This window comes from Equus quagga, chromosome 5 (assembly GCF_021613505.1).
Source record: "Equus quagga isolate Etosha38 chromosome 5, UCLA_HA_Equagga_1.0, whole genome shotgun sequence".
Taxonomy (NCBI): Eukaryota; Metazoa; Chordata; class Mammalia; order Perissodactyla; family Equidae; genus Equus; species Equus quagga.
Window position 1 is genome coordinate 57360919 of NC_060271.1, and position 22362 is coordinate 57383280.

A 22362-nucleotide genomic window follows, 5' to 3' on the forward strand; every position below is an offset into this window, starting at 1 on the left:
CGCTGTCTCCGGAGTGTGCCTGCGCGCGAGCCGGCGAGCGGGTGAGTGCGCCGGCCGCTGCCGCCGGGCCGGCCGGGTTTCGGGGGTGGGGGGCGCCGGAGCCCAGAGCCGGGGGCGGCGGCCGCTCCGGCGCGGCCGGGATGCACCTTGAGCGGCGCCTTTCGTTGCAGCGCGCGGGCGGCCCGAGCCTCGGCGGCGGCAGCGGCGGCGACGGCGGCGCTGACACCTCCCACCATGGACAGCTTCGACTTAGCCCTGCTCCAGGAATGGGACCTCGAGTCGCTGTGGTGAGTCCCGGTGCCGGCGCCCGGGCAGGCGGGAGCGGCGAGGCGCGGCCGCGGTGGCCCGCGCGCCCTCACCTGGGCCGGGGGCTCTGGGCGGCCGGCCGCCGTGGGGGTGGGGTGGGTCGGGGGCGCCCGCCTCGCCGGCTCCTTCCTGCCTCCCCCGGGTGGATGCAAGGCCGCCTTCCCGTCTTCTTGCCCCCCTTTCCTGTCCCCTCACCCCGGTGCTACCCTCCCCAGCCCAGGGGCCGGTGATCTGGGGAGCCAGGGGCAGAGCGCAACCATGGAGAGAAAAAGAACTGATTTCTAGAACGTGTCACTAGTGCCCGGGGATCCACCCCTCGGCCCCCTAGCCCCTCTCACCTCCCTTCCCTCCGGTCGCGCCCCCTCCCTCTTCTCCGAGAGCCTCTGGTTCACCCCAGCGACCCCCTGGAGTTGGTGCTGCCGCGAAGTGCCCTTAGAGGATGCTCCAGACTCCTGCCTGTCTGCGCCGGGTTTTGGCGGCTGCATCCTTTCTGTCTCCCACCCGCTCCCACCCGAGATGGAAAGTGAACACCCAGGGCGGGGGGGCGGGTGAGTGTTTCTCCGTGCGGGAATTCCAGAGGCCTTGGCCCAGGGAGACTCATTTCCTCGAGGTTCACATTCTTCTGGGCCCTTTCTTCACACCTCACCACAGTTGTACCCCACCCCACTCCGGCGCCCAGTGCCTCTCTTTATTCCACGCTCACACCTCGCAGCCTGGGGAGCCCTCCGGGTTCCGATGCTCGGGGTTCTCACATTGAGGAGCTGCTGTAGGTAAATCGCCGCTGGAAGCAGTTTAATTCTAGTTGCGGGTGTCTTAAAAATCCCATTGGCTGCTTCATCATCCCTCTTATCTCTCCCCCCCCCCCCCCACCCCCCCTCCCCCCGCAAATGTTTCCAACTAGCCCTGTTCAGGTGGTAAAATTACTGCCTGCATATTCCTGGAGGAACTTGTGTTATGTTTAATATTTACGGGAATGAACATCTGCTGGAACAAGCATATTAGCTGCACTCTGTTCTGCCTCTGGTAATCGCTTATGGTAGGCTGAGGTGTTTTTTCTTTTTTTCTTTAATTCAGTAAAGAGTTCACATGTGTCTAAAACTGCAAGTAGTGTGCACATGAATATGCAGTGTACGATTTTAAAGCTAAACTGCTTTATGATTTATAGGTCGTGGAGACGATTTGTGGATATATGTATATTTTCAGTGATTTAGGCTTCTGGTGACTGTTATCTTTCTAAAGCCAGGTGTCACAAACTCAACTGGACACAAAGCTAGCGCATTATTGAGCAGTTTCTAAAAGAGCCAATGATGAGTAAATGCAGTTTGCTCTGCATAATGCTGGCGCCTATAAAATACACAAGGATGGGCCCTAATGCAATAAAACTTTTATATATTACACTGGAAACTTCAAAGAGCCAGTGTAAAAAGAATATGAAACATGTTATTACGCTATAAAAGTTGCTAATTACTGTGTTGTTGCTCCTGGGGTTCTTGCAGCCTTTCATTTACAGATACCTATTATTTTACAGGTTTACGTTGAGAAATGTTGGTTTCTGGCATAAATTCAATAGGTTTCCAGATAGAACCTGTGCTTTAAAAATGACTCTTGTTTTTAAAAGGCAGTTTTTCAGTCAAAGGGAAGAACTTATTGTTTCGTCATATTTTGATGCTGCCCGTCTGCTTGCTGACTCAAATTGAAGCCCCCTCATGCCTTTTACAAGTAATAGTTTGAAATTATCAGCCATAATCTGTGGGCTTTTGCAGCCCAGGGCCTGAGCTTTATTACCCTTTACATCCTTAGTTCCCAGGTGAGTTACCTGGAGCACAGTTACACAGTAAATGTCTGTTGAATTGACTTGAAATTTACATTAGCTGCAGTACGTTTGTCATTTTAAAGATGAAAAAAAAATTTAGCATTTTTAAAAAGCTGCTATACATGCGATCAGATTTTAATCAATGTATCAGTTTCTCTGGCTTATGAAAGTGTGCAGGCTTTCTAGCTTACGATATGGGACAGTTTGGCTTGACTGAGGTGGTGTTTCTAGTTTACAGATGTAGAATTTACATTTTACAAAAGCTGATAAGTTAAAAATCAACCAAACTCTTTGAGTATGCATTTCAAACACAGTCATTTTCTCAGTCGTGGATGAATTTTTGGAAGGCATTTTCTAACTCAATTTTATGGTTTACTTTTAAGCTTATAGGGGATCACAATAAGTAACATTTGAGTACTTCCTGTGTGTCAAATGTTTTCGTATCCACTGTTTTGTTGTTTTAATTGCATAACAATCCTGGAGGTGGTCAGTGGTGGTAGTCCCATGTGGTAGACAAGGAGATGCAGACTTTGAACTGCGAAATGACTTTACTGAGACCGTGAAACAAGTGACAGCAGAATTTTTAAACTAACATTTACGGAACACTTACCATTTACCACACACTGTTCTAAGTACACTGCATGTTTTAACTCTGTTCTAAATACATTGCATGTTTTCGGTCATTTCGTCCTCACAACAACCTTAGGAAGCAAGTACTGTTATTATTCCCATTTCACAGATTGGGAACTCGAGGGTGGGTGGGGGAAGATCAGGTAACCTGCCCAAGGTCACCGAGCTAGAACTGGAGGAGCCGCATTCAAACCAAGCATTCATCGCAAAGCTCAGTTTTCTGACTTCAAATCCAGTGCGTTTTCTGCAGTACTGCAAATGTCTGCCAGTTTATGAGGGTGGCTCAGCAGTTAATTACAAAATAAAACCTTGATGGACTGAAAGTTAAGGTTCTGTTAAAATATCAAAGAAAGAGAAGGTCAGAGCCCTAAGTAATGTTGATCTAAAATTTAAAAACAAAATACCATGATTTAGGATATTACGACTACCCTATATCAATTAACTTATAAAGTATATATAAATTTAAAATAAGGACCACTAGAAACTTCTTCCTTTAATTGATTTTAGAAAAACACTTTTCCTTGGAGAGGGTGGGGGAAGGTACAGGTTAATGGCACAAGAAAAGGACATTTTAATCCCTAATAATTTTTTCTAATTGGTGGGCATCGTTTTCCAGTCAAACAAATTGCAGTTTGTTAGTTGGGACTGTGGCTTTGAACTTGAGGTAGCTTGGTCTAGTGTTCACAGAAAGTGTCCCCAAATGACTGTATAGAAAATATGAAGAAAAAATGTCAGTGCTATCGAATATAGTCGATATACACAATCAGTTGATGATTCAAGAGCCGTCTCGTCCGCCTCCTTGCACCCTTCCCCTGACTCAGAAACACCCATACTTATTTTTCAAGGGAGGCCTTTTGAGCCTGAATTGTCCAGGGAGCTGTTTCACTTTTTCTTTTCAGCCATACCTTAAGTTGAGAAGGGTAGCTCTCATTTCCACCTCTGCTTCCACTTCCCATTTTTAGTTTGAAGCCAGAGCGGAGGACTTGGAATGAGGTGAAGGCGCTGGTCCTGCACCCAGGTCCATAGCTTCATTCGGTAGAGTTGAATCCCTGAAGGGTGGGGGTTCAGTAAGTTTCCAGGGGTGGGTATTGGAGGAATGGTGTCTCTTCTCATCCTTCCACCTCATTTCCCTCTGCTCCTCTTCTCCTCCTCCAGCTTTTGATCAGCTGCTGGGCCTATAAGCCATTCCTCAGGACCCTTAAAATACTGATGACCATCCCTTTGAACAGGCTAACGGTTGCTTTCATTTATTCTCTTCGCAAATATTTATTGATGATCTCTTAAGGACAAGACCTTGTGCTGGTCGCTGGAGGGGATGCAGAGATGAGTAAACCACGGATTGTGCGTGTTATTGTCTAGTAGGGGAGTGAGACACGTATACAAATAAAAAAGGAAGTTTTCAACACTGGTGCTTCAGAAGAGAGAAAGACCATACTTGGGGCTGGGGTGGGTGGTGGAGGAGGGAAAGAGGAAAAACTGAGTTAAAAAAAAAAAGGCTTCCATGGAAAAGGTGGCCTTTGAACTAAGCCTTGGAAGATGAATGGGATTTTACAGACGGTGGGGGTGGGGGTATTGAGAGGACATAGAGGCATCTTGGGCAAAGAAAGAACTCGAACAAAGGCTTTCATGGTGTCTCTGAAAGATCCTTTTATGAATCATGGTGGAATTACCTATACCAAGTATTTTAAAGATGCAGAACTTTGTAATTATGAAGTGGTTTCAGTGAATGAGAAAAGTTTCCCAAAATGAACTTAGTCAAAACTGTAGTTAATTGTCCTTAAATATAAACACGTTTTACTTATTGGGGAGAAAGTCTATTGAAATATAATAGAAATATTCAGATCCCTCTTTACTAACCCTCCCTCCCGCAATAACTTCACATAGGCCAGAATCCATTTGCTTGTGATCAAATAGGCATTATACTTAATATTCTTTCAAAGTGGAACCTTTGAAGTTGTAATAAATGGATTATATTATACTCATCAATTTTTGCAATACAGTAAGTATTTCATAGAGTATGAGGCATTACTATAGGATAGGTACTGTAGACCAGTGGCTTACAGATGGTTTTGGACCATGACTCACAGTAACGAATATGTTTAACTTTGCAACCCACTACATCATTCATGCACACGCATACACATAACTGAAACAAGTGTCATGAAAGAACACTTATCCTTACTATGTGTGATGCACTTTGATATTTTCTATTCTATTTCCATTCTTTTTTTTAAATTTCCCGTTTATTCACAGGTTGAAACTTGCAGTTTAAAAATGCCCTTCTGTAGGGGATGCAAAGAGAAAAGAGAGTGTTTGCTGGGAACTTGTGGGAGAATAAGCCATACGGTAAATATCTGCAGTAGAAAGCTAACCCTGCCTGTTTGAGGGGGCTGAGGTCACATCCTGTAGAGAGTAGGAGACCTTCACGGTGGAGTGGCCTTTGAAATTGATCCTGGAGAAGTAGAATTTCAAAAGGAGAAAATAAACGGGAGGAGAGTCCACGTGGAGGGAAGGCTATGAATAGAAATAAGGAGGTAATAAAGTGGGGACCTTGTTTGGTGAAGATAAAGTTATTAACTAACATAGGCTGGGAAGGGACCGCGCTGCTGTAGACGGAGGAGCAGCGAAGCACAGCCACTAACAACTTAGTCTCTACGGGGGTGCTTCCCGGTAGTGCCTACTGACATGCTTGGTTCTCTTCAAATCAACCCCTCCAACAGGCCCAGGCCTCCTTAGTCAGGCTTCCAAGGCTCGTCACCGAGTGAGAAAAGTGCCCCAGATTCCTGATCTTGACCCTCAGGTGCCTCGACTCTTTCCTCCAGGCCCAGCAAAGCAAACATTTTAAGGCCTACTCCTGTCCCTTTTGTCAGCCCTTAGGGGTCAAAGCAGTTCACCAGAACACGGAGAGGGAAAGGGGCGCACCCGGGGACTTTCACTCTGCGTGGGCTGAGCCTCAGGCGTTCTGCACCTGATTGGTTGAGAGAGCAGCCTCCTTGGCCTCGCTCACTCTCATTGGCCAAAACTGACTGTATGATTGGCTGCGGCGACTCTCATTGGCTGACAGCTCCTGAGCGCTCCCGGAGCACGGGAAAGGCTCAGCAGGTGCGGGGATGAAAATATTTCCAAGAAGGCCTTCCAGAGCCTGGGCCTGTGGGCTGCAGCTGTGAAGGGGCTGGTCGCTAGCCTTGAGAAGTCAGGGAGGTGTCGATGGGAGGCAGTGAAGTGCTGGGGACAGGGAGCTGAGTGCTGCAGCCACCCGTGAGGAGCATCAACCTGGCAACGTGGGTGGTGTGTTTTGGAGAAAGCCAGGTGGGGAGACTGGTTAATTCAGGGCGCTGAAGCTGAGGACACAAGCTCGGCTGGGGGCCGCAAGGATACCAGAGAGGAGGCGCACTGGATGTGCAGATGGGTTTTAACCAAATACCTTTTGATGACGATGAAGATGGTATCTTGTGTGGGGAAATGATTCCTTCCTGCGTTCCAGATTCTCTTTTGTGAAAATGTAGGAGGGTTATAAAATGCTAAGAATCTATTTTGGGAGAATGTCCCTGTGAACCAGCATGGGTCTAATAATGACACTTTAGATTTAGCAACTTGAACAAGGCCCTTTGGCATAATATTGGTTAGAATAAGAGTCAAATTAAGAAAAAAAAATTAATCTCAAAATGGAATGCAAGATTTTTTGTGTGTAAATTGGATTTTTAACCTGGAATAAGTTTGCCTATTAAAATTTTCTTTATTTTGGGAATAAAGCCTTGGTGGCAAGATTAAGGCCATTAAAGACGGTTTTAATATCATTTAATGGTAGCATAATGTTTCCTTGTTTTATTTCAAAGTGAAATCTATAAAACTTATTTTCAGTGTTGCCTGTTCTCTTTTGTCTGGGAATTTAATTGAGGTTTCTGAGTTTAGCTGGCTCCAACCTTGCTTTCTGTTTGGCCCTGGGCAGCTCACAATTTTTCTCATTTCCTATTCTCAGTCTTGGTTTAATCACTTATAAAATGACAGCACTTATACTGGCCTACCTCATAAGGTTGTGATGTTAAGTAATAAAAGTGTCAATTGCTTTGTGAATGCCAAATGTAGTTCTTTTAATACCCTTCGCTTCCTTATAAACGTCTCTTTATCATAAACAAGGAAGGGTGCAGGAAGGCCACATTGGGTCAGGTCATCCATCTGGTGTAGAGTTTTGTCCCTGGCAGTGGCACCAGGGACATTTTTGAGTAGCGGTTGGTAGTTTTTCTTAGTTATACATCATAGTCTAGCAGACAAATATGCCCTTACTGATGGTTGTACTACTAACATATGTAGATATATTAACCATTACATAATCTTTGATGTTTCACTGAGAATGTGTTGAATTACCACCGATTACATCAAATGACTTCATTTGGCACTGTGGGTCTTGTTAACTTATGTCAGGCTAATCATAATTTAGTTTCAATAGAAACAATACACAGTTATACCAGGGGAGGAGGAGACCCCACTATCCGAGAAACTAAATGGGTTTAGTCTATGGAAACTAACCCCTGGGGACCTGACAGCAGCCCAGGACGCTTTGAAAGAGTTTCGCTGGGAAGGGGGAATGGAGTTGTTCTGGGTGCTCACCGGCACAGGCCAGATCAGCGGCAGTGAGGGTAACTAACGGTGATGTGAGACGGCTGTCTCAGAGGGTGACAGTTACCTGCCTCTGGGAGGCTGTAGACCCCCTGCCAGTGCTTTGTAGAAAGAGATTCCTGGGTCAGTGGACTAGCAGCAGTAAGTTCTCTCTGAGACTCCTGCCAATTTAAGAATTCTGTGATCACTCCCGTCAAAGGGGAGCAGGAATCAAAGAGTGCAGAAGTCATTAATTGTATGCACTTGTGTATTTTTCCCGCTTGCAATTTCTCCACTCACGTGTGGAGAAAGGCATAGAGGGTACTTAAACTTCTTCACATAATTTCTTCCCAGGAGGTTCATTGTTAGTGGAGGTAAACACAAATGAGTGTAATTTGGAGACCACTCTAACATAGCAACTCAATGTAGAGTTCTGTGCTTAACTTGATGCTGAAAATAGTTTTATTTTTCCTTTTTATGGACAGGAAATTAGTTTTCAAAAATCCTCTGGAGTGCTGTAATGTGAGTCTGTTAGTCTTAGTTAAATTTTTCTTGTCATACCTGTACTGTTTACCTGAGTCATGCAGGGATGGGACAAATCTTCTGTCAGTGTTCATTGAAATGTTAATTGGTTACCTGGCAGTTTAGATAGAAAAGGGCTTTACTACTTGGTGGATCATCACCAGTTCTGGGAAATAACCTCTTTGTTTTCAAATTTCAAAATATATTTGTTTTTCTATAAAATGTATCTCGAGGAAGAAAAGACCCAGAGCTTAGAAAACTGTTTTGAGCACACGGGTCAATGTACTTCATCCTCTCCCAGGACAGCGCTTCTCAAACGGTAACGTGCATCCAGATGACTTAGGGATCTTGGTAAAATATAGATTCTGATCAGATAGGTCCAGGGTGAGGCTACGATTCTGCATTTCTAACTGGTTCTCAGGAACTACTGCTGGTCCATAGATCAAACCTTGAGTAGCAAGAACTAAAAGGATAAAAGTTCCTTTGAAAAGAAGCTCTTTCAAAACACGGCCCTTCTTGTTTTGGGGAGGCTTTGGTATAATAGATTACGATTCCTCAGGACCGGGAGGTTACACTTAGATGCAGTATTTGTTTTATTTTTGTGAGTCTTTCTATTACAATTTTGATGAGTGAGGGGGTGGTTAATTGTATCCTGGTGGGGATATGGTGTGAAAGAAACATAAAAACCTAAGTAAACGAAGTTTGGAATAAATAGGTTAATCACTTTTTACAGCTTTACAGTTCTTGTCGGGTCTTCGAAGGCTCGGTCCGTCTGCGTCTGGAGCTAATGCTGAGAGTAACCGGATACAAAGTCTTACAAACACTTCTAGATTTGTCCGGAATCTCACAGTAGCTCCTGTAGGTGCCCAGGACTCAGACCAAATGTCAGCCTGCTCTCCCAGCCGTTGTCTCTTTGGTAGGGAACTGGGGAGGTGGGGTGGGGAGGGGAAGGGAGGTGGCAGTAGTGGGGGTGGGGGGCAGCCATTTGCAGAATTACTGCACTACCCTGTGGCCATAGCTGCAAACTGCAGCTCTCCTGGTGTCCTAGGCGAAATCGTAACTCAGCTGCAAGTGGAACTCACGGCAAGTCTCGGACACCTCATGTAGGAACCTTCTAGCCCAGCACTGCCGGCGTCCCTTTCCCTCAGCCCCGAGTCCGTCAGGTGGTCAGACTTCGCCACAGTTTCCATGTCTAGTTCCAGTCCTATTTCATTAGAAAAATAAGTGCAAAGAGGGCTGATTATGTGAGTAAACATGGCGCAGTTGACTTTGAATGTGCTGTGAGATTGGTGGGAAGTTTGTTTACTTTATCTTCTTAATGAGGGTTTGTGTATGCGCGCACACACACGCATACATGTTTCCGTTCTCTGAGATAGGTAGAGAACACTGTTGCCTGTAAGAGCAAGCAGATTGGGTTTAAACAATTGTGAGTGTTACAGATTTGGAAAAGAATGCTGACTTTTCAGCAATAGTAGTGACCAGTTTACATGTTGTAGCCTTGGGACCCAGGTGAACCCACAGAGGATGTGCCTGCAATAGCTTTTAGCCATTGTTTGGGGCAGTCCTTCTGCCTTATGCATCTGGTGGCCATGATATTGCCTTATACATCATCGTACAGTTTGTCATCTGGCCAGTTTAACTGTTTCTGGTAATATGCAACATTACATTCCACTAATTTAACTTTTCCTTCAGTTCGGGAGGAGGAGAGAGGGAAACTGTCACCCTCAAGCATGGAGATATGTCAGGCTCCTAATAAGGAAAGCAAGTGTTTGGTTATTGCTTTGGTTTGTACTAGGATCCTTAAATTAATGCATTTTCTTTCACATGGAGTAAACACTATATATTGGCTATCAATATATAGTACAAATAACGGAATAGTCAGGTGATTTAGACAACTCTTGGGGAAAAAAAGGCTCTCAGAGTCAGCGGTTTGCTCTGTCGAGACCTAAGAAGAAAGACCCAGGAGGTCCTTAAGAAGAGAAAAGCAACTGACGATGGTCAGCTAAATTCTGAACTTTGGTTCCATTATCCAGGCTTTGACCTTGACTGAGAAGACAGGCCATCAGCACGGCCCTGCTTGCTCCCTTTCATACCACCCATATTCCGCATCAGGGAGCCCACTGGCGTTGTTTCTCAGAACTGCTGAGGTGGGAAGTGCTGCTGGGCGTTGAGCTTTGCCTCAGGCTGAGAGGCAGCCGTCTCCACTGTCCGTGGACTCTGCAGTTCCCCGGAATAGAGGCTCAGGATCCGGAATGTTTTGGTCCCTCCACTTTCTGAAAGGGCCTGGCTAGCGCCTCTCCTGGTCTGCAGCAGTGGTGGAAATGGGATTCAGCTGATGGGAGTGTGTAGCTTTAGAGACCCTCAGAGCAAAGTAGACGAGCTGTCTGTCATCCTGAGGCAGTAGGCTGCAGCATCAGCAGTCGTGGGAAACCATACTACTCCGACTAATATCCAGATGTAGTAGCCTTCTCTTTTTGATGTAAAACCAAATGGTCTGATATTTTACCATGGTATACCAGTTGTACCTCTAGCTGTGTAACTCTCTAGGATGCAGCCCCTGGCCTGGCCTACATAGTCTGGGTTCAGGGTAGGGGGATGCAGATAAATTCTGTGCTGTGCCTGAGCGCCACTGCTCATCTGCTGCTGAGGGATATTTGGAGCTCAGGACAGATGTTGCCTGCAGAGCCTGCTGAGTCCTTCTCAGAAGCATCTCCACGTGTAGGAGAGGGCCGCTCAGCTGTTGCCATATGGACTCTCCCGTTCGTGTTCTTTTCGTTGAAGATAGGTCCTTCCCCAGAATATGGCATGGCTTCTTCTGAGGACAAAATCTTGTAGGTGATTTTCCTTTAGAGTGTTTTTTGGTTTTGTTTTTAATAAATAGAGTTTAATCTTTTAATATGAGTGGAATATCTGAGAAAAGTCTTTTGTGGGAAAGCTGGTGAATTTACCTACTACCTAGCCACCCTACCCCCAGCTTGAATTAAAACTCTAAGGCTGAGTTAACAAGTTCTGAGTGTGGAAATTAAGTGTTTATAGTCTAAAAAGGAAGTATGGTATTTTAGTTTTCAATATTTCTGTAGATAATTAGTTACATAAATTAATTTCTACTCTTTTCCTTACTCTTATCCCTCAGCAGGACCAAAGTAATATTTTAAAGTCCAAAAATACTATATGCAATAATGTAACACAGTATATATGCTTTAAGCTGCTCTTTGTAACTTTCTTCCTCTAGATTTATAGGTTTCTGGGTTGAGATGAGCAACCATTTATTGAGCCAGCCACAGAGGTGAATAGACCACTTTTCTAGCCCTTGATGTGTTTATCCTTTAGCCTGGAACAGATTATTTCAAATAATCTCGGAGTTTTTGTACGCTCTAATAGAGAATCCTTTGGAGTACATAAAAGGGTACCATACCCACTGTGGAGTTTTAGGGAAGATTTCTCGGAGAAAGTGACATCTAATTTGAGTTTTAGAGAATGAATAGGAGTTAGGCTGGAAGCAGCGGGCATGTGGCAGGTGCAATAATGTAGGCAAAGGCAAAGAGGTGCAAAAGAGCGTGTTGTGAACAATAGTAATGACAGATGCAGGTAAGTTGCAGGTCCAAAGCCTTCAAGGTAGGGAGTAGTAGGAGAGGAGTTTGGGGAGGGGAGCCCCAGGGGCCAGACCTTGGAGGGCCTTGCATGGCATTCCAAGGAGCTTGACCATGTTCCAGTAGGTGATGGCCTGCTGTTGAGGGCTTTGAGCAGGGGAATAAATTGATCACATTTGCATTTTATTATTATTTCTAGAAGGCATTTTACATAGATGAGTCTGGGGGCAGTGAGGGGCCCTGCCTGGAGGATCAGGAGGTCAGGCAGGGAGTGATGGCTGCCTAGCTCAGGCCAGAGAGGATGGAGAGGAGGGGATGGATTAGAGAGGTGTTTAGGGGATTACCTTGGCAGAACTTGCTGATTGACTGGCGGGAGGAATGAGGGGGGATGAGAGGTCAAAGATGCTCTTAGAATGTCTAGCTTGTGTGATGAGGTAGGGAATATAGGAGGAGGAGTGGGCTGAATGGGGAAAGATGTAGTGTTTGGATTTAAACATGTTGCATTTGAAATGCCTGTGGGCCGTCCAGGTAGAATTGCCTTCAGAAAGTTTGCTGTATGATAATGATGTTTAGGAAGAGGGTTAGGACAGAAATAAAGATTTGGGAGTTATCAGACGAGTGCTGGTGCAAGCCATGAGATTGGACAGGATTATCCAGGAAGAGTGAGGAGAGGATGAGAATTAGGCTGAGGACACAGGGATGGTGGGAGAGAAAGCAGCCCATGCAGGAGCTTGAAAAGAAATGATTGGAGAGGTAGGGGATCATGAGAGAGAGGGGCTCGAGAAGGAGGTGGGCAGGCCAGGCCCAGAATAAGAGGGGGAGCATGTGGGTGGTTATGGATGTAGATACACTGGGGGTAGAGGAGACCTTTTTTTAAAAACATCTATGAGAAATGGAAGTTTCAGAGAATGGAACCGCCGAGAGGAGGATAGTATCAAATATTAGACTCTAGAATGTAAGTAATAAGTGTTTCATAGGTAGTTTTGAGTAAGTGTCTAATGCATGAAAAGTCTGCATAAGCCACTTTAGCATAGATCTCTGTCATACCATCTGTAATTTAACTAGAGTGTTTGTAAAAGTAATTTTGATTCAGGAGTAATTGGATGAGGCTACGTAGCCAAGAAAAATTAGTGGACTTTTCTAATTGTGGACTATTTAAAACGGATTTTTAAAAATTGTTTGCAAACACACAGGATTGAGAGAGTCAGGTGCCCCAGGATGTTGTTCCGACATTAAATGGCAGCATCTCCATAGAAGGGCACTGAGCCCTTCAGCCTCAGGGTTTCTTAGTGTTTCTGATCTGTAAGGAAGTGTGGTGAACCCTTTATTTGTACCATATCTCGTTTAATGTTCATAACCTGTGAGGTAGGTTCTGTTATTCTCCATTTTCTGGAGAAGGGAACAGAAGTGCAGAGTAACTTGCACAAAGTCCCACAGCTGGTACAGGCAGAGCTGGGGTTTCAGCTCAGGCAGTCTGGCTCCAGGGACCTTACACGTAGCCACCATCCTATAGTAAGTATTTCTCAGTGACAGAATCCTAGGGCAGAGGGCATGAGTTTGGAGCTCCCTTCCAACCTTAAAATATTTGTGATTTTATATATATATATATAGTTTCCAACAGTTACAATAAGTATATTTGGAAAAACATCTTGAGATTTACTTTGAGCTTTTTAACTCAATAAATAATATACTGTGTCCAAGTTATGGTGAGTTTTGAACTAGTGGAATTCTAATTAAACAGGTTTACTGTGTAAGGATTGTCTCATTCATTGTCAATTTAGGTACTGCTTTTTTTTTTGTCAATGTTTAAAATTTATAAAAATATACTGTCTACATATTTTCCTTTAATTATTTGTATACTCATAAAACCAATAATTTGACAGGTTTTATGGATAAAGAAAATGGTAACAAGTGTTCACCACAGCTGGTCAAATCTACCAAAACACCTAAATGTAACTTTATTAATAACAATAAAGATGAGACAGCAATGAAATTAGTAAAACTGCCATATGAAAGTAATCTGAAATTGTAAGGTGATTCTTTTTCATGTAGATTATTCTGTAATTTCATCTTAGTTTCTGTATAAAGACAGACTGTCTCTTATAGCTGAATGACGGATTCTATAAAAAGTGTTGCTTTGACAACATGGAAAGAGTAAATGGGCTTAATTTATGTCACGACATATTTGGGTAAAGTGAAATTAATAGATTCTTGGCTTAAGGAATTGTGACATATTGAAACAGATGATAAAAATAACTTTAAAAGTCTTCTTTAAAAATTCTTGAGAATAAGACAAATTAAGTTTTAAGTTAGGTTAGAAAATCCACTTTGCTGACAAAATTCCAGAAAGATGCCATTTAATGAGGTCAGGGGGTTTGGAATCAGCGTGCAGTGAGTTCAAATTCTGACTGTGCCGTTTACTGGTTGTGCTGCCTTGAGCATGTAACTGAACCTCTCTGAGCCACAGTTTCCTCAGGTATAAAATGGACGTAATAATGCTTATGCTGCTGATTTCTTCTAAGATTAAATGAGATAAGACATATAAATAGCCTGGCGCATAGTGGGTCCTCAAAAATGGTAACTTTATTAATTTTTCTTTCCCTTCTCATGGTTACTTAATGTTTTGATTAGCAGTTATATTCAGTGAATGGATCCATTCTGTTACTTAAAACTTTAGAAACATTTATGTGGGTCAGTGTTTCAGTTTGCGTCTTTTTGAAAATTGGTATCTCCCCGTCCCCCCCCCCCCCCCCCCGAGGTCCAGGCTTGTGTTTATTTAATGACTACAGCAGACAGGTATAGAAGATAATCTAATTCTTTCGTTGAGAGCAAAAATTCTTTCTTATGACTTCACAGTCCTCCTCAGTGCTAATTATAGGGAGCTGTATGCATTGTAGGTGCTGAGAAATATGTTTTTTAAAAATTATTATATTTATTATAATTAAAATAAAAAACGAACACAGAACTTGAAAATTGATGAATAATTATATTACTAAACTGTTTAGTTTAGGTGAATTTAGGAGCAATGGGTTTCGATAGCCCAAATGACAAAATTTCTAGTAATTCTTTTCTGTCGGCACCAAACTGAAGCCTTTCTGCTCTTTCAGATGGGTGACTGTACCTCGAGCTTGTATCTCTACTTTGATCCATGCCCATACGCTTGCTCCCCAGTTTTAGACTTAGAGTGACCCCAGATTCTCCAGTTGGATGACAGCCTGTTGTGGTCTGTACAGTGAACCTAAGGCGTGTATTCATCGCTTCCTTAGACTTCTGATTTGGGTGCTTTCTCTTCTCTTGATTCCCTTCTTCTCTTATCTCTGCATTAATTGCTGATACAGAACATAGGATAGCTTTACATCAAATTGCTTGATTCTGGCAAACCTAGAGATGAGTCATTATATATTTCTCTCATACTCAATTGTGAAATCAACATCCCCTAAAGGTTGTTTATGGCATCTATCAGATCTGTCTACTTACAGATAAATTAAAATGACCAAGTGGGTTAAACATTAGAATTGTAGTTTATATTAGTCAGCTTTTGTCAGGCGATGCTGTGGTAATAAACAACCCCCAGATTTCAGTGGCTTACAATGTCAAAGTGTAGTTCTTGTTCATATTATGTGGCAGTTGAAGGTCAGCTATGCTGTAATGTCTTTTTCATACTAGGACCCAGTTGGCAGAGTGCACTTTTTTGAAACATGCTGTCCTCTTGGTGGAGGGAAAAAAGGAGCTTTTGCTGGATATGGCATATGTCATATGGCGCCCATTTCATTGGCTGAATCAGTCATAAGGCCAAGCCTGACATCACTTGGGGGGCAAATAGCCTCCTTCTACAGAGCAGTATTGCCAGTCACCTGGAGACCAGAGGGATGCGTAACCTCTTAAAGGGAGTGCAGTGAAGAGTTGGAAACGAGGCTACATTCTACTATGCAGTTTAATCAGTACTTCTTTTTTCTTTTGTTAATCAGTTTTTTTAAGTTAGGAAAACAGCAAGATTCAAAAAAGAGCTTACAGAACTGTCTGGTAGCATGTTCTTTTATATGATAGAAGATATCTGTCTTTTGGCCCATGGCTTGCTTTTTACTGGAATTTATCACCTCTTTTGAATTTTCATTGCAAAAAAGTGGGCTGATGAAAAAAGTCGGTGAAATGTTTTCATCCAAAGAGTCAAAGTTTCCATGGTATAGGCTTATACTATTAGGGAAATTGTTTTTGAAAGCATGTGCTTCTTTAATATTTCATCTCTGAACAGTTTGCCTTTGCCATGTAGAGAAGAATACTGCTATTCAATTATTATGCCCTGATTCTTAAATTAATAACTCGACTTTGCTTGCCACTGACTAATTAGAATCAAGTTGTGAATGAAGAGTAAACTCCATATATAAATTGGAAGGGAATCAGGCAATAAACCACTTGATTTACAGAAAAAAAATCTCATTAATGGTTTCTTTACTCAAAGCTTTACTTAAAACTTGATTTTTGTTTTGATTTTTGAAAAAATTTAAACAAAAGAAGATGTGTGGGGGCTGGCCTGCTGGTGTAGTGGTTAAGTGTGCGCGTTCTGTTTTGGTGGCCTGGGTTTGGATCCCAGGCATGGACCTACACACCACTCATCAAAAGCCATGCTGTGGCGGCATCCTACATACAAAATAGAGGAAGATGTTAGCTCAGTGACAGTCTTCCTCAAGCAAAAAGAGGAAGATTGGAAACAGATATTAGCTCGGGGCCAGTCTTCCTCACCAAAAAAAAAAAAAAAAAAAGAAAGAAAAAGAAAAAAAAGATGTGGGAACCTACAGATACATAGGGAATGATAATTGACCATTGATCTGAATGAATGAATGTATTTATTGAGGCTTTCCTGAGGTAGGGGGTATGAAAGGAATATCCTGGAACCTAGCGGGACCTCTTGGAGCTTAGACTAGACCCTTGGCCCATTTTATGCCTTATGGATTTTAGAGTTGGCAGGGTCTGTATTCAATCTTCAGAAAAGAAATAAATGTAATACTTTTCTGAAACAGAACAATTTTTCTTTGTATGTATGTTTGGTTTATGTTACCTAAGAAGCATGTTCAATATTATTGGAATAAGATACCACTTCTATGTTAATTCTAATGAAATTGAAGAAGGAAACAGTCCACACCAATAATGTGAAGTGTCATTAAGGTGTTCAAAATCTCTGGGAGACTGGGTCAACGTAAAAATATAAACTAAATGAGTGAAAATGTAGTCATTGCTTTCTAGTTGGTGTGAGCATTAAGATGCAATGTTTTGGGGCTGGCCCGGTGGTATAGTGGTTAAGTTTGCATGCTCTGCTTCAGTGGCCCAGGGTTCACCAGTTGGGATCCTGGGCGTGCACCTATGCACTGCTCATCAAGCCATGCTGTGGCGGCATCCCACATAGAAGTGGAAGGACTTACAAGTAGGATATACAACTATGCAGTGGGGCTTTGAGGAGAAAAAGAAAAAAGAGGATGATTGGTGCTCAGGGCCAATCTTCCTCACCAAAAAGCATACCTTAAAAAAAAAAAGATGCAATATTTTGAACTGATTGCAACTGCTATGAAGTACTTTGAAAAAACTCAGTAAAAGGGAATTAAAACTTGAACAAATTAGTGTTTTTTAATGGGCCTAGCAAAATTTCTTTTGCTGCTTCAAAATCTTTTCTAATTCTCGTCACATAACCTTCTTGGCTATAGTGTCTTTCCTCCACATTTTCCAAAACTGTGTGTAGACCAGGAAACATTTCTCTTAACCAAATATCATAGGTAGTTTAAAAAGCCAAAATAAATTCTGAATTTTATGTCTCTATTTCTCAGGTTGAGATTAATGAAATTAAACGAGCAAGATTTTTAGTTGCTAATAATTATTTAGTGATGGAAACATGGGATCACTGATATTTTTATTTTCTTTTTTGTATATTGAGCTCGTATCCTGCAACCTTACTGAATGTATTTGATAGTCCTCATAGGTTTGTGTGTATGAATTCCTTAGGATTTTATATATGCGAGGTGATGTCATAGAGATGTGACATCGTCTCTCTGTTAAATAGAGGTCGTTTTGCTTCTTCCTTTCCAATCTGGATACCTGGTTTCTTTTTCTTGCCTAATTGGCTTCTTAGAACCTCCAGGATGATCTTGAGTAGCAGTGGTGAGCATGGACATCCTTGCCTTGCTCCTCATCTTAGGGGGAGTGCATTCAGTCACTCACTATTAAGCATGATATTATCTATGGCTTTTCATGGATGCCTTCTATCAGGTTGAGGAAGTTCCTTTCTATTCCTAGTTTGTTGAGTGTTTTTATCATGGAACAGTGATTTTCTCTAAGGCTTTTTCTGCGTCTATGGAGATGATCATGTAGATTTTGTCCTTTATTCTATTAATGTGGTTTTTTATGTTGACTGATTTTTGTACGTTGAACCAACCTTGCATTCCTGGAATATCTCACTTGGTCATGTTATATAATCCTTTTGTACATTGCTGGATTTAATTTGCCAGTATTTTGATGAATGTCTTCATTTTTTAAAAACAGACTTCAATTTCTCCTTTGATGTTGGAAGCTCATGAACACTGGAGAGAAAAGTAAAGCAAGATGGCTTTCCCAGAACTTCCCTATGGAGATATGGATGCTTCATTTCTGCACATGCTCTGAATGACTGTCCTTTAAGGGATAATCAAGTTTCAAAACAGGCCTGCCTGAGTACTCAAGTTCAGAAACTTTTACATAATGGTTATCTAAAGAACTTTACCTTGGCGTATGCTTATGAAATTCTTACGTAATGTTGTTTCTTATATGATATATTCAGATTTTAGGTCCTGACCTGGTGCAAGTCATTCAATTTTTTTTTAGCTTAGTTTCCCAATCAGTAAACAGGATTATGAAGAGCAAATGAAATATGGTATGTAAATGTGCTCATAAGATATTACATGATGGTAAGATATAATTATTTATATTTGTATGAATATGTAAATATAATTATTTAGCACAAGGGTCACAAATTCAGATACCTTCAGGAGCCAAGAAGACCAAGTAAACGTCTGAAGTGGTAACACAGTTGGATGTGATGGGCCTGTGACCAGTTGGAAGCTCTGCAGTCTTGCTTCAGTACATTCAAATTCAAAGGAAAAGAAACAAAATGAACAAAACAAACCCAAATCTCCACTGTTCTGGCCAGACAACATTCGTCAGCCTCCTCTGTGGGACCCCTGATTCAGAGAGTCGGTCATAGAGTGTAAAGCCCTGGGGTCTAGTTCCAGCTCCACCATTAAGAAAGGTTGACTTTGTTTTCTCACTGGTCAAATGCAGACAATATACCCCTCACCTGCCTTCAGGGGCGATTGTGAAAGGTTTAAATGGCATAACATGTAAAAACGACTTGAAAACCATCAAGCCTATATAAATGTAAGGAATATTGTTGTTTCTCTGTTTCTGTAAATCTTAGCTTTCCAACGAAGGTACTTTTTTGTTAAGAAGATTCCATAGCCAGACTTTGGAAAACTCCAGAAAAGTCCCATCTCAATAGAAAGAGCTTGGTAATAGATGCAATTTAATATATTCCCTGAACTTGAATTGTTACCCAGATCATCCTGTTATCATTACAGTAAAAAGTACTGTTGTCTTGTTTTTCTCACCAGTACCTTCTATTAGATATGTGAATTCTTATGACAGTACAACAATATGCTTCATAATTCTCACAAACCAGATATGTTATTTTTATAAGGGCATTTGTGGTTTCCTTAACAAATAAACAGAAAGTCAGAACTTGTACTTTCTTGGTCCACTAGTGTTTGAAAGAGTGGTTTCTCCAGTTTTCTGAGTGCAGTGAATCAGTGCTGACATCTTGAAGCCTCTGTCAGAGGTTCTTTTGGAGCAAGGTGTGACCCAGCCTCTGCATAAAATTTGCCAAGTAGCCCACCACAGCAGTGTGTGTGGCCCACCTCACCAGGTCTCCTCAGTCGGCAGGACAAAATCAAAGAAACTCATGATCATAAGTGTATTGGGCCCCTACTATGCACGAAGTGTTTTGCTGGCTTGGGAACACAGGAAAAAGTAATGTGGCCCCTGCTCTGAAGAAGTATCACATCTAGTTGGAGAGAAACCAGTATCTATGCAATCGCTCTGGAATCTGGACTCATAGACTATTAGCTCTTTCTGGAAGGGACCTTGGAGATCATCTATCCAGCCCAGTTCCCTCATTTTATAGCAGAGAAAACTGATAGCGATAGCTAAATGTTAATATCTGTGGTGTAGTCCAGGAGTTCTAAATCTGGCTGCTTCCCAGAAATCACCTGTGGATCCAAGGTCTCTGGGGTAGGGGACGAGGAATTTATATTGGAGTGCAAAAGACCACCAGGCCCGGAGGATTCTGGCATAGGCAGTTTGCTTAATGGATTAATTGTGTTCGTCTAAGAGTATTTTTTTCTAGTTTATCATTGGTATCATGGTTCATATCTTCATTGCTTTCCGAAAATTGTTTTGAGGCAGACATTAACAATTTTGTATGCTCAATTACTGTGTTTCTTGGTAATAAAGTGGGTGATATGAAGTATTCTAATGAATATGTCTGGATAAAGAAGTGTGCTATAGACAACCAGTGAAAACATTAACATTTATAAACTATTCTTTGTTAAAAATAATTTTCTTCTTTCAAGAAGGTGAGTTATCTTTGACATTTTAAATAGTATTAAGATACATGAAATTGGACAATATCTTCATAATAAATAACTGTATTCAATCAGTATGTATAAGATACCAAACAGAATTTCCTTTTTGTAAAAAAAATCTGTCCAGTTTATATTTACATATATTTTACAGTTGTGTTCATTTCACTGTCAAAATGTTAAACACAATTTTTTTTGTCCCGTTAACAAGTCTCCCTGGTACGTGAGTTGGTTGAAGGCAGTGACCCCATGATAATGATGAAGAGCGTGGACTCTGAACCAGATGGTCTGAGTTCTAATTCCCTGCTCTGTTGCTTGCAGCTGTGGATAACTCTGTCAACTGGGAACTCTGGAAAAGAATAATACCTATCCCAAAGGACTGGTGTCAGGATTAAGTGAGTTAATATATGTGATATGCTTGGAGGTTATCTACTTAATGACCCTCATTGTACTCACTGAGGAGTCTGGGGCTTAGTCTAAGAACTTGCTCAAAGTCACTAGGAAGTTAGAACCTGGGCCACCTGATTTCCCGGCTAGGAGAGAAGGGAGGAAAGTCGCTCTCTCTGAAGCACTTTCTTCAGTGTTCTGTCACTTGGCCTAACTCTCTACCTGTCTCTCTCTCTCACTCTCCCACTTTCCCCCTTCCCCTTCTCTGTCTGTATCCCCGCCATCTCTGTCATCAATCCCATTCTTCCTCTGGTAGCTTTGTGAAGAGGGATTCTTTACCTGGAGGTCAGGGAACCCCCTCACATCACATGTGCATTTTTTCTTCCCTTTTTTTTCCCTGTCTTTTCTTAGAAGAGATCCTGCAGCTTTCATCAGACTCCCAAAGGCATCCGTGACCCCACTTCCGTGAGGGTGGAAGCGGCTCTGGCAGCAGCCGTTTTCCATTATGAGCAGAAGCTGAGGTGGTGCTCGGAGAAGTATAAGAACTGTATTCCTTTGTTAGTGTTTCCAGCTGCAGAGGAAAGAGTGGGCACTAATAGGGATGCTTGGCAAAGCCGTTCTGCCAGGCAAAGGGATTTTATCATGAAGATACTGCTGAATCTTCTATTGACTGTCTATACAGGCAAGAGGCTTAGAGTAATATAGCCAGAGCATAATGACAGCACAGGCCATGGTTAGGAAAAGAAGCCAGTGAGAACTCAGCCTACGGGGCTCTCTCTTTCTCTGTCCTTATGGTACGGTGAGAATCAGGTGGTTTAGATTTGCCTTAATTGCAAATGAGCTAATAGCCTTTCTCATAGCGAGGCTTAACTGCTAAAAGAAAAAGGCCATTGTCCTATGTTTCAAAGAAAATTAAGGGGACCAATGTTGTGTAGAAGGACTTAGGAATTCAAATGCATTATTATAAGAGTCGTTTTATAAGAATGCGTATCACACTATATCCCAAGGGCTTTTCAGGTATTAATTATAGTTTGAATTATCCCGAAGGTCACTACTCAATGATAAAATCATGATCAAAAGCTTCACATGTCCCTTTTCTAGCTGTAACTTAACCCTCGATTTTTTCTGCCATTATGCAATATTCAAGTTTATCTCACAGCAGCTTTAATATAACCGATGGCAGTGCACTTTTTGTTGCAGTGACAGGATCGAGGGCTTTTTAATATAGTCCGGCTAGACACCGAGGGTACAGAAGCGATCCATTGCTCCCTGGCAGTTAGGTGGGAAACAGTACACGTTGGGGGCATTTAGTTAAGTGTGACCAGACAGGAGGGCTTTATCAGGATAACATTCTTTTGCCAAGTATGTGTGATAAGGCCAGGGTTAGGTTTTGGGAATTTGGACCTTGTCTATATTTAGCACCCAGAAACCGCTGTGGGGCTGTCGTTGGTTGGGAGTTTCCTGTCACAGTTCTTGCTAACGTTAGATAGTTTAGGTCTGTAGGGCAGTGGTGCACTGTCTGTCCTAAAGGTTCTGAGTTGGTTCATTCATTCATTCGTTCATATTTCAATACATCTCAATTTTTCCTGGTTTACTTATCAGACATTTTTAGAAGGATCTGAATAATTTTTGATGAGAAAAACTCATAGTGAAAAATGAAAGTTAAGAAAAAGGTAGAAGAGCTTATGTACTTTGGTAAAACTCTTAAGCTTTTCAAGGAATCAGATATTAAAAATTACTAAATTAAGGAAAGAAATATCAGGATTTTATTTCTTTAAAAGATTTTTTTTTAAAAAGCTCATATACACAAGAGCTTTCTCTTAGAATGTATCTAATTTTTTCCACCTAATAGACATAATTT

The 22362-nt window shown here is 42.1% G+C and overlaps 1 protein-coding gene across 1 annotated transcript in view; it reads left to right on the top strand.

Moving 5' to 3' along the window:
* The first annotated feature begins 6 nt into the window (after nt 1-6).
* Nucleotides 7-22362, top strand: part of AFF3 (ALF transcription elongation factor 3) — a 526899-nt gene continuing 504543 nt past the window's right edge. The window contains exons 1-2 of the mRNA XM_046663032.1: nt 7-41; nt 171-287. Coding sequence (XP_046518988.1) covers nt 235-287 — 53 coding nt within the window. The 5' untranslated portion in view covers nt 7-41; nt 171-234. The remainder of the gene's footprint in view (nt 42-170; nt 288-22362) is intronic.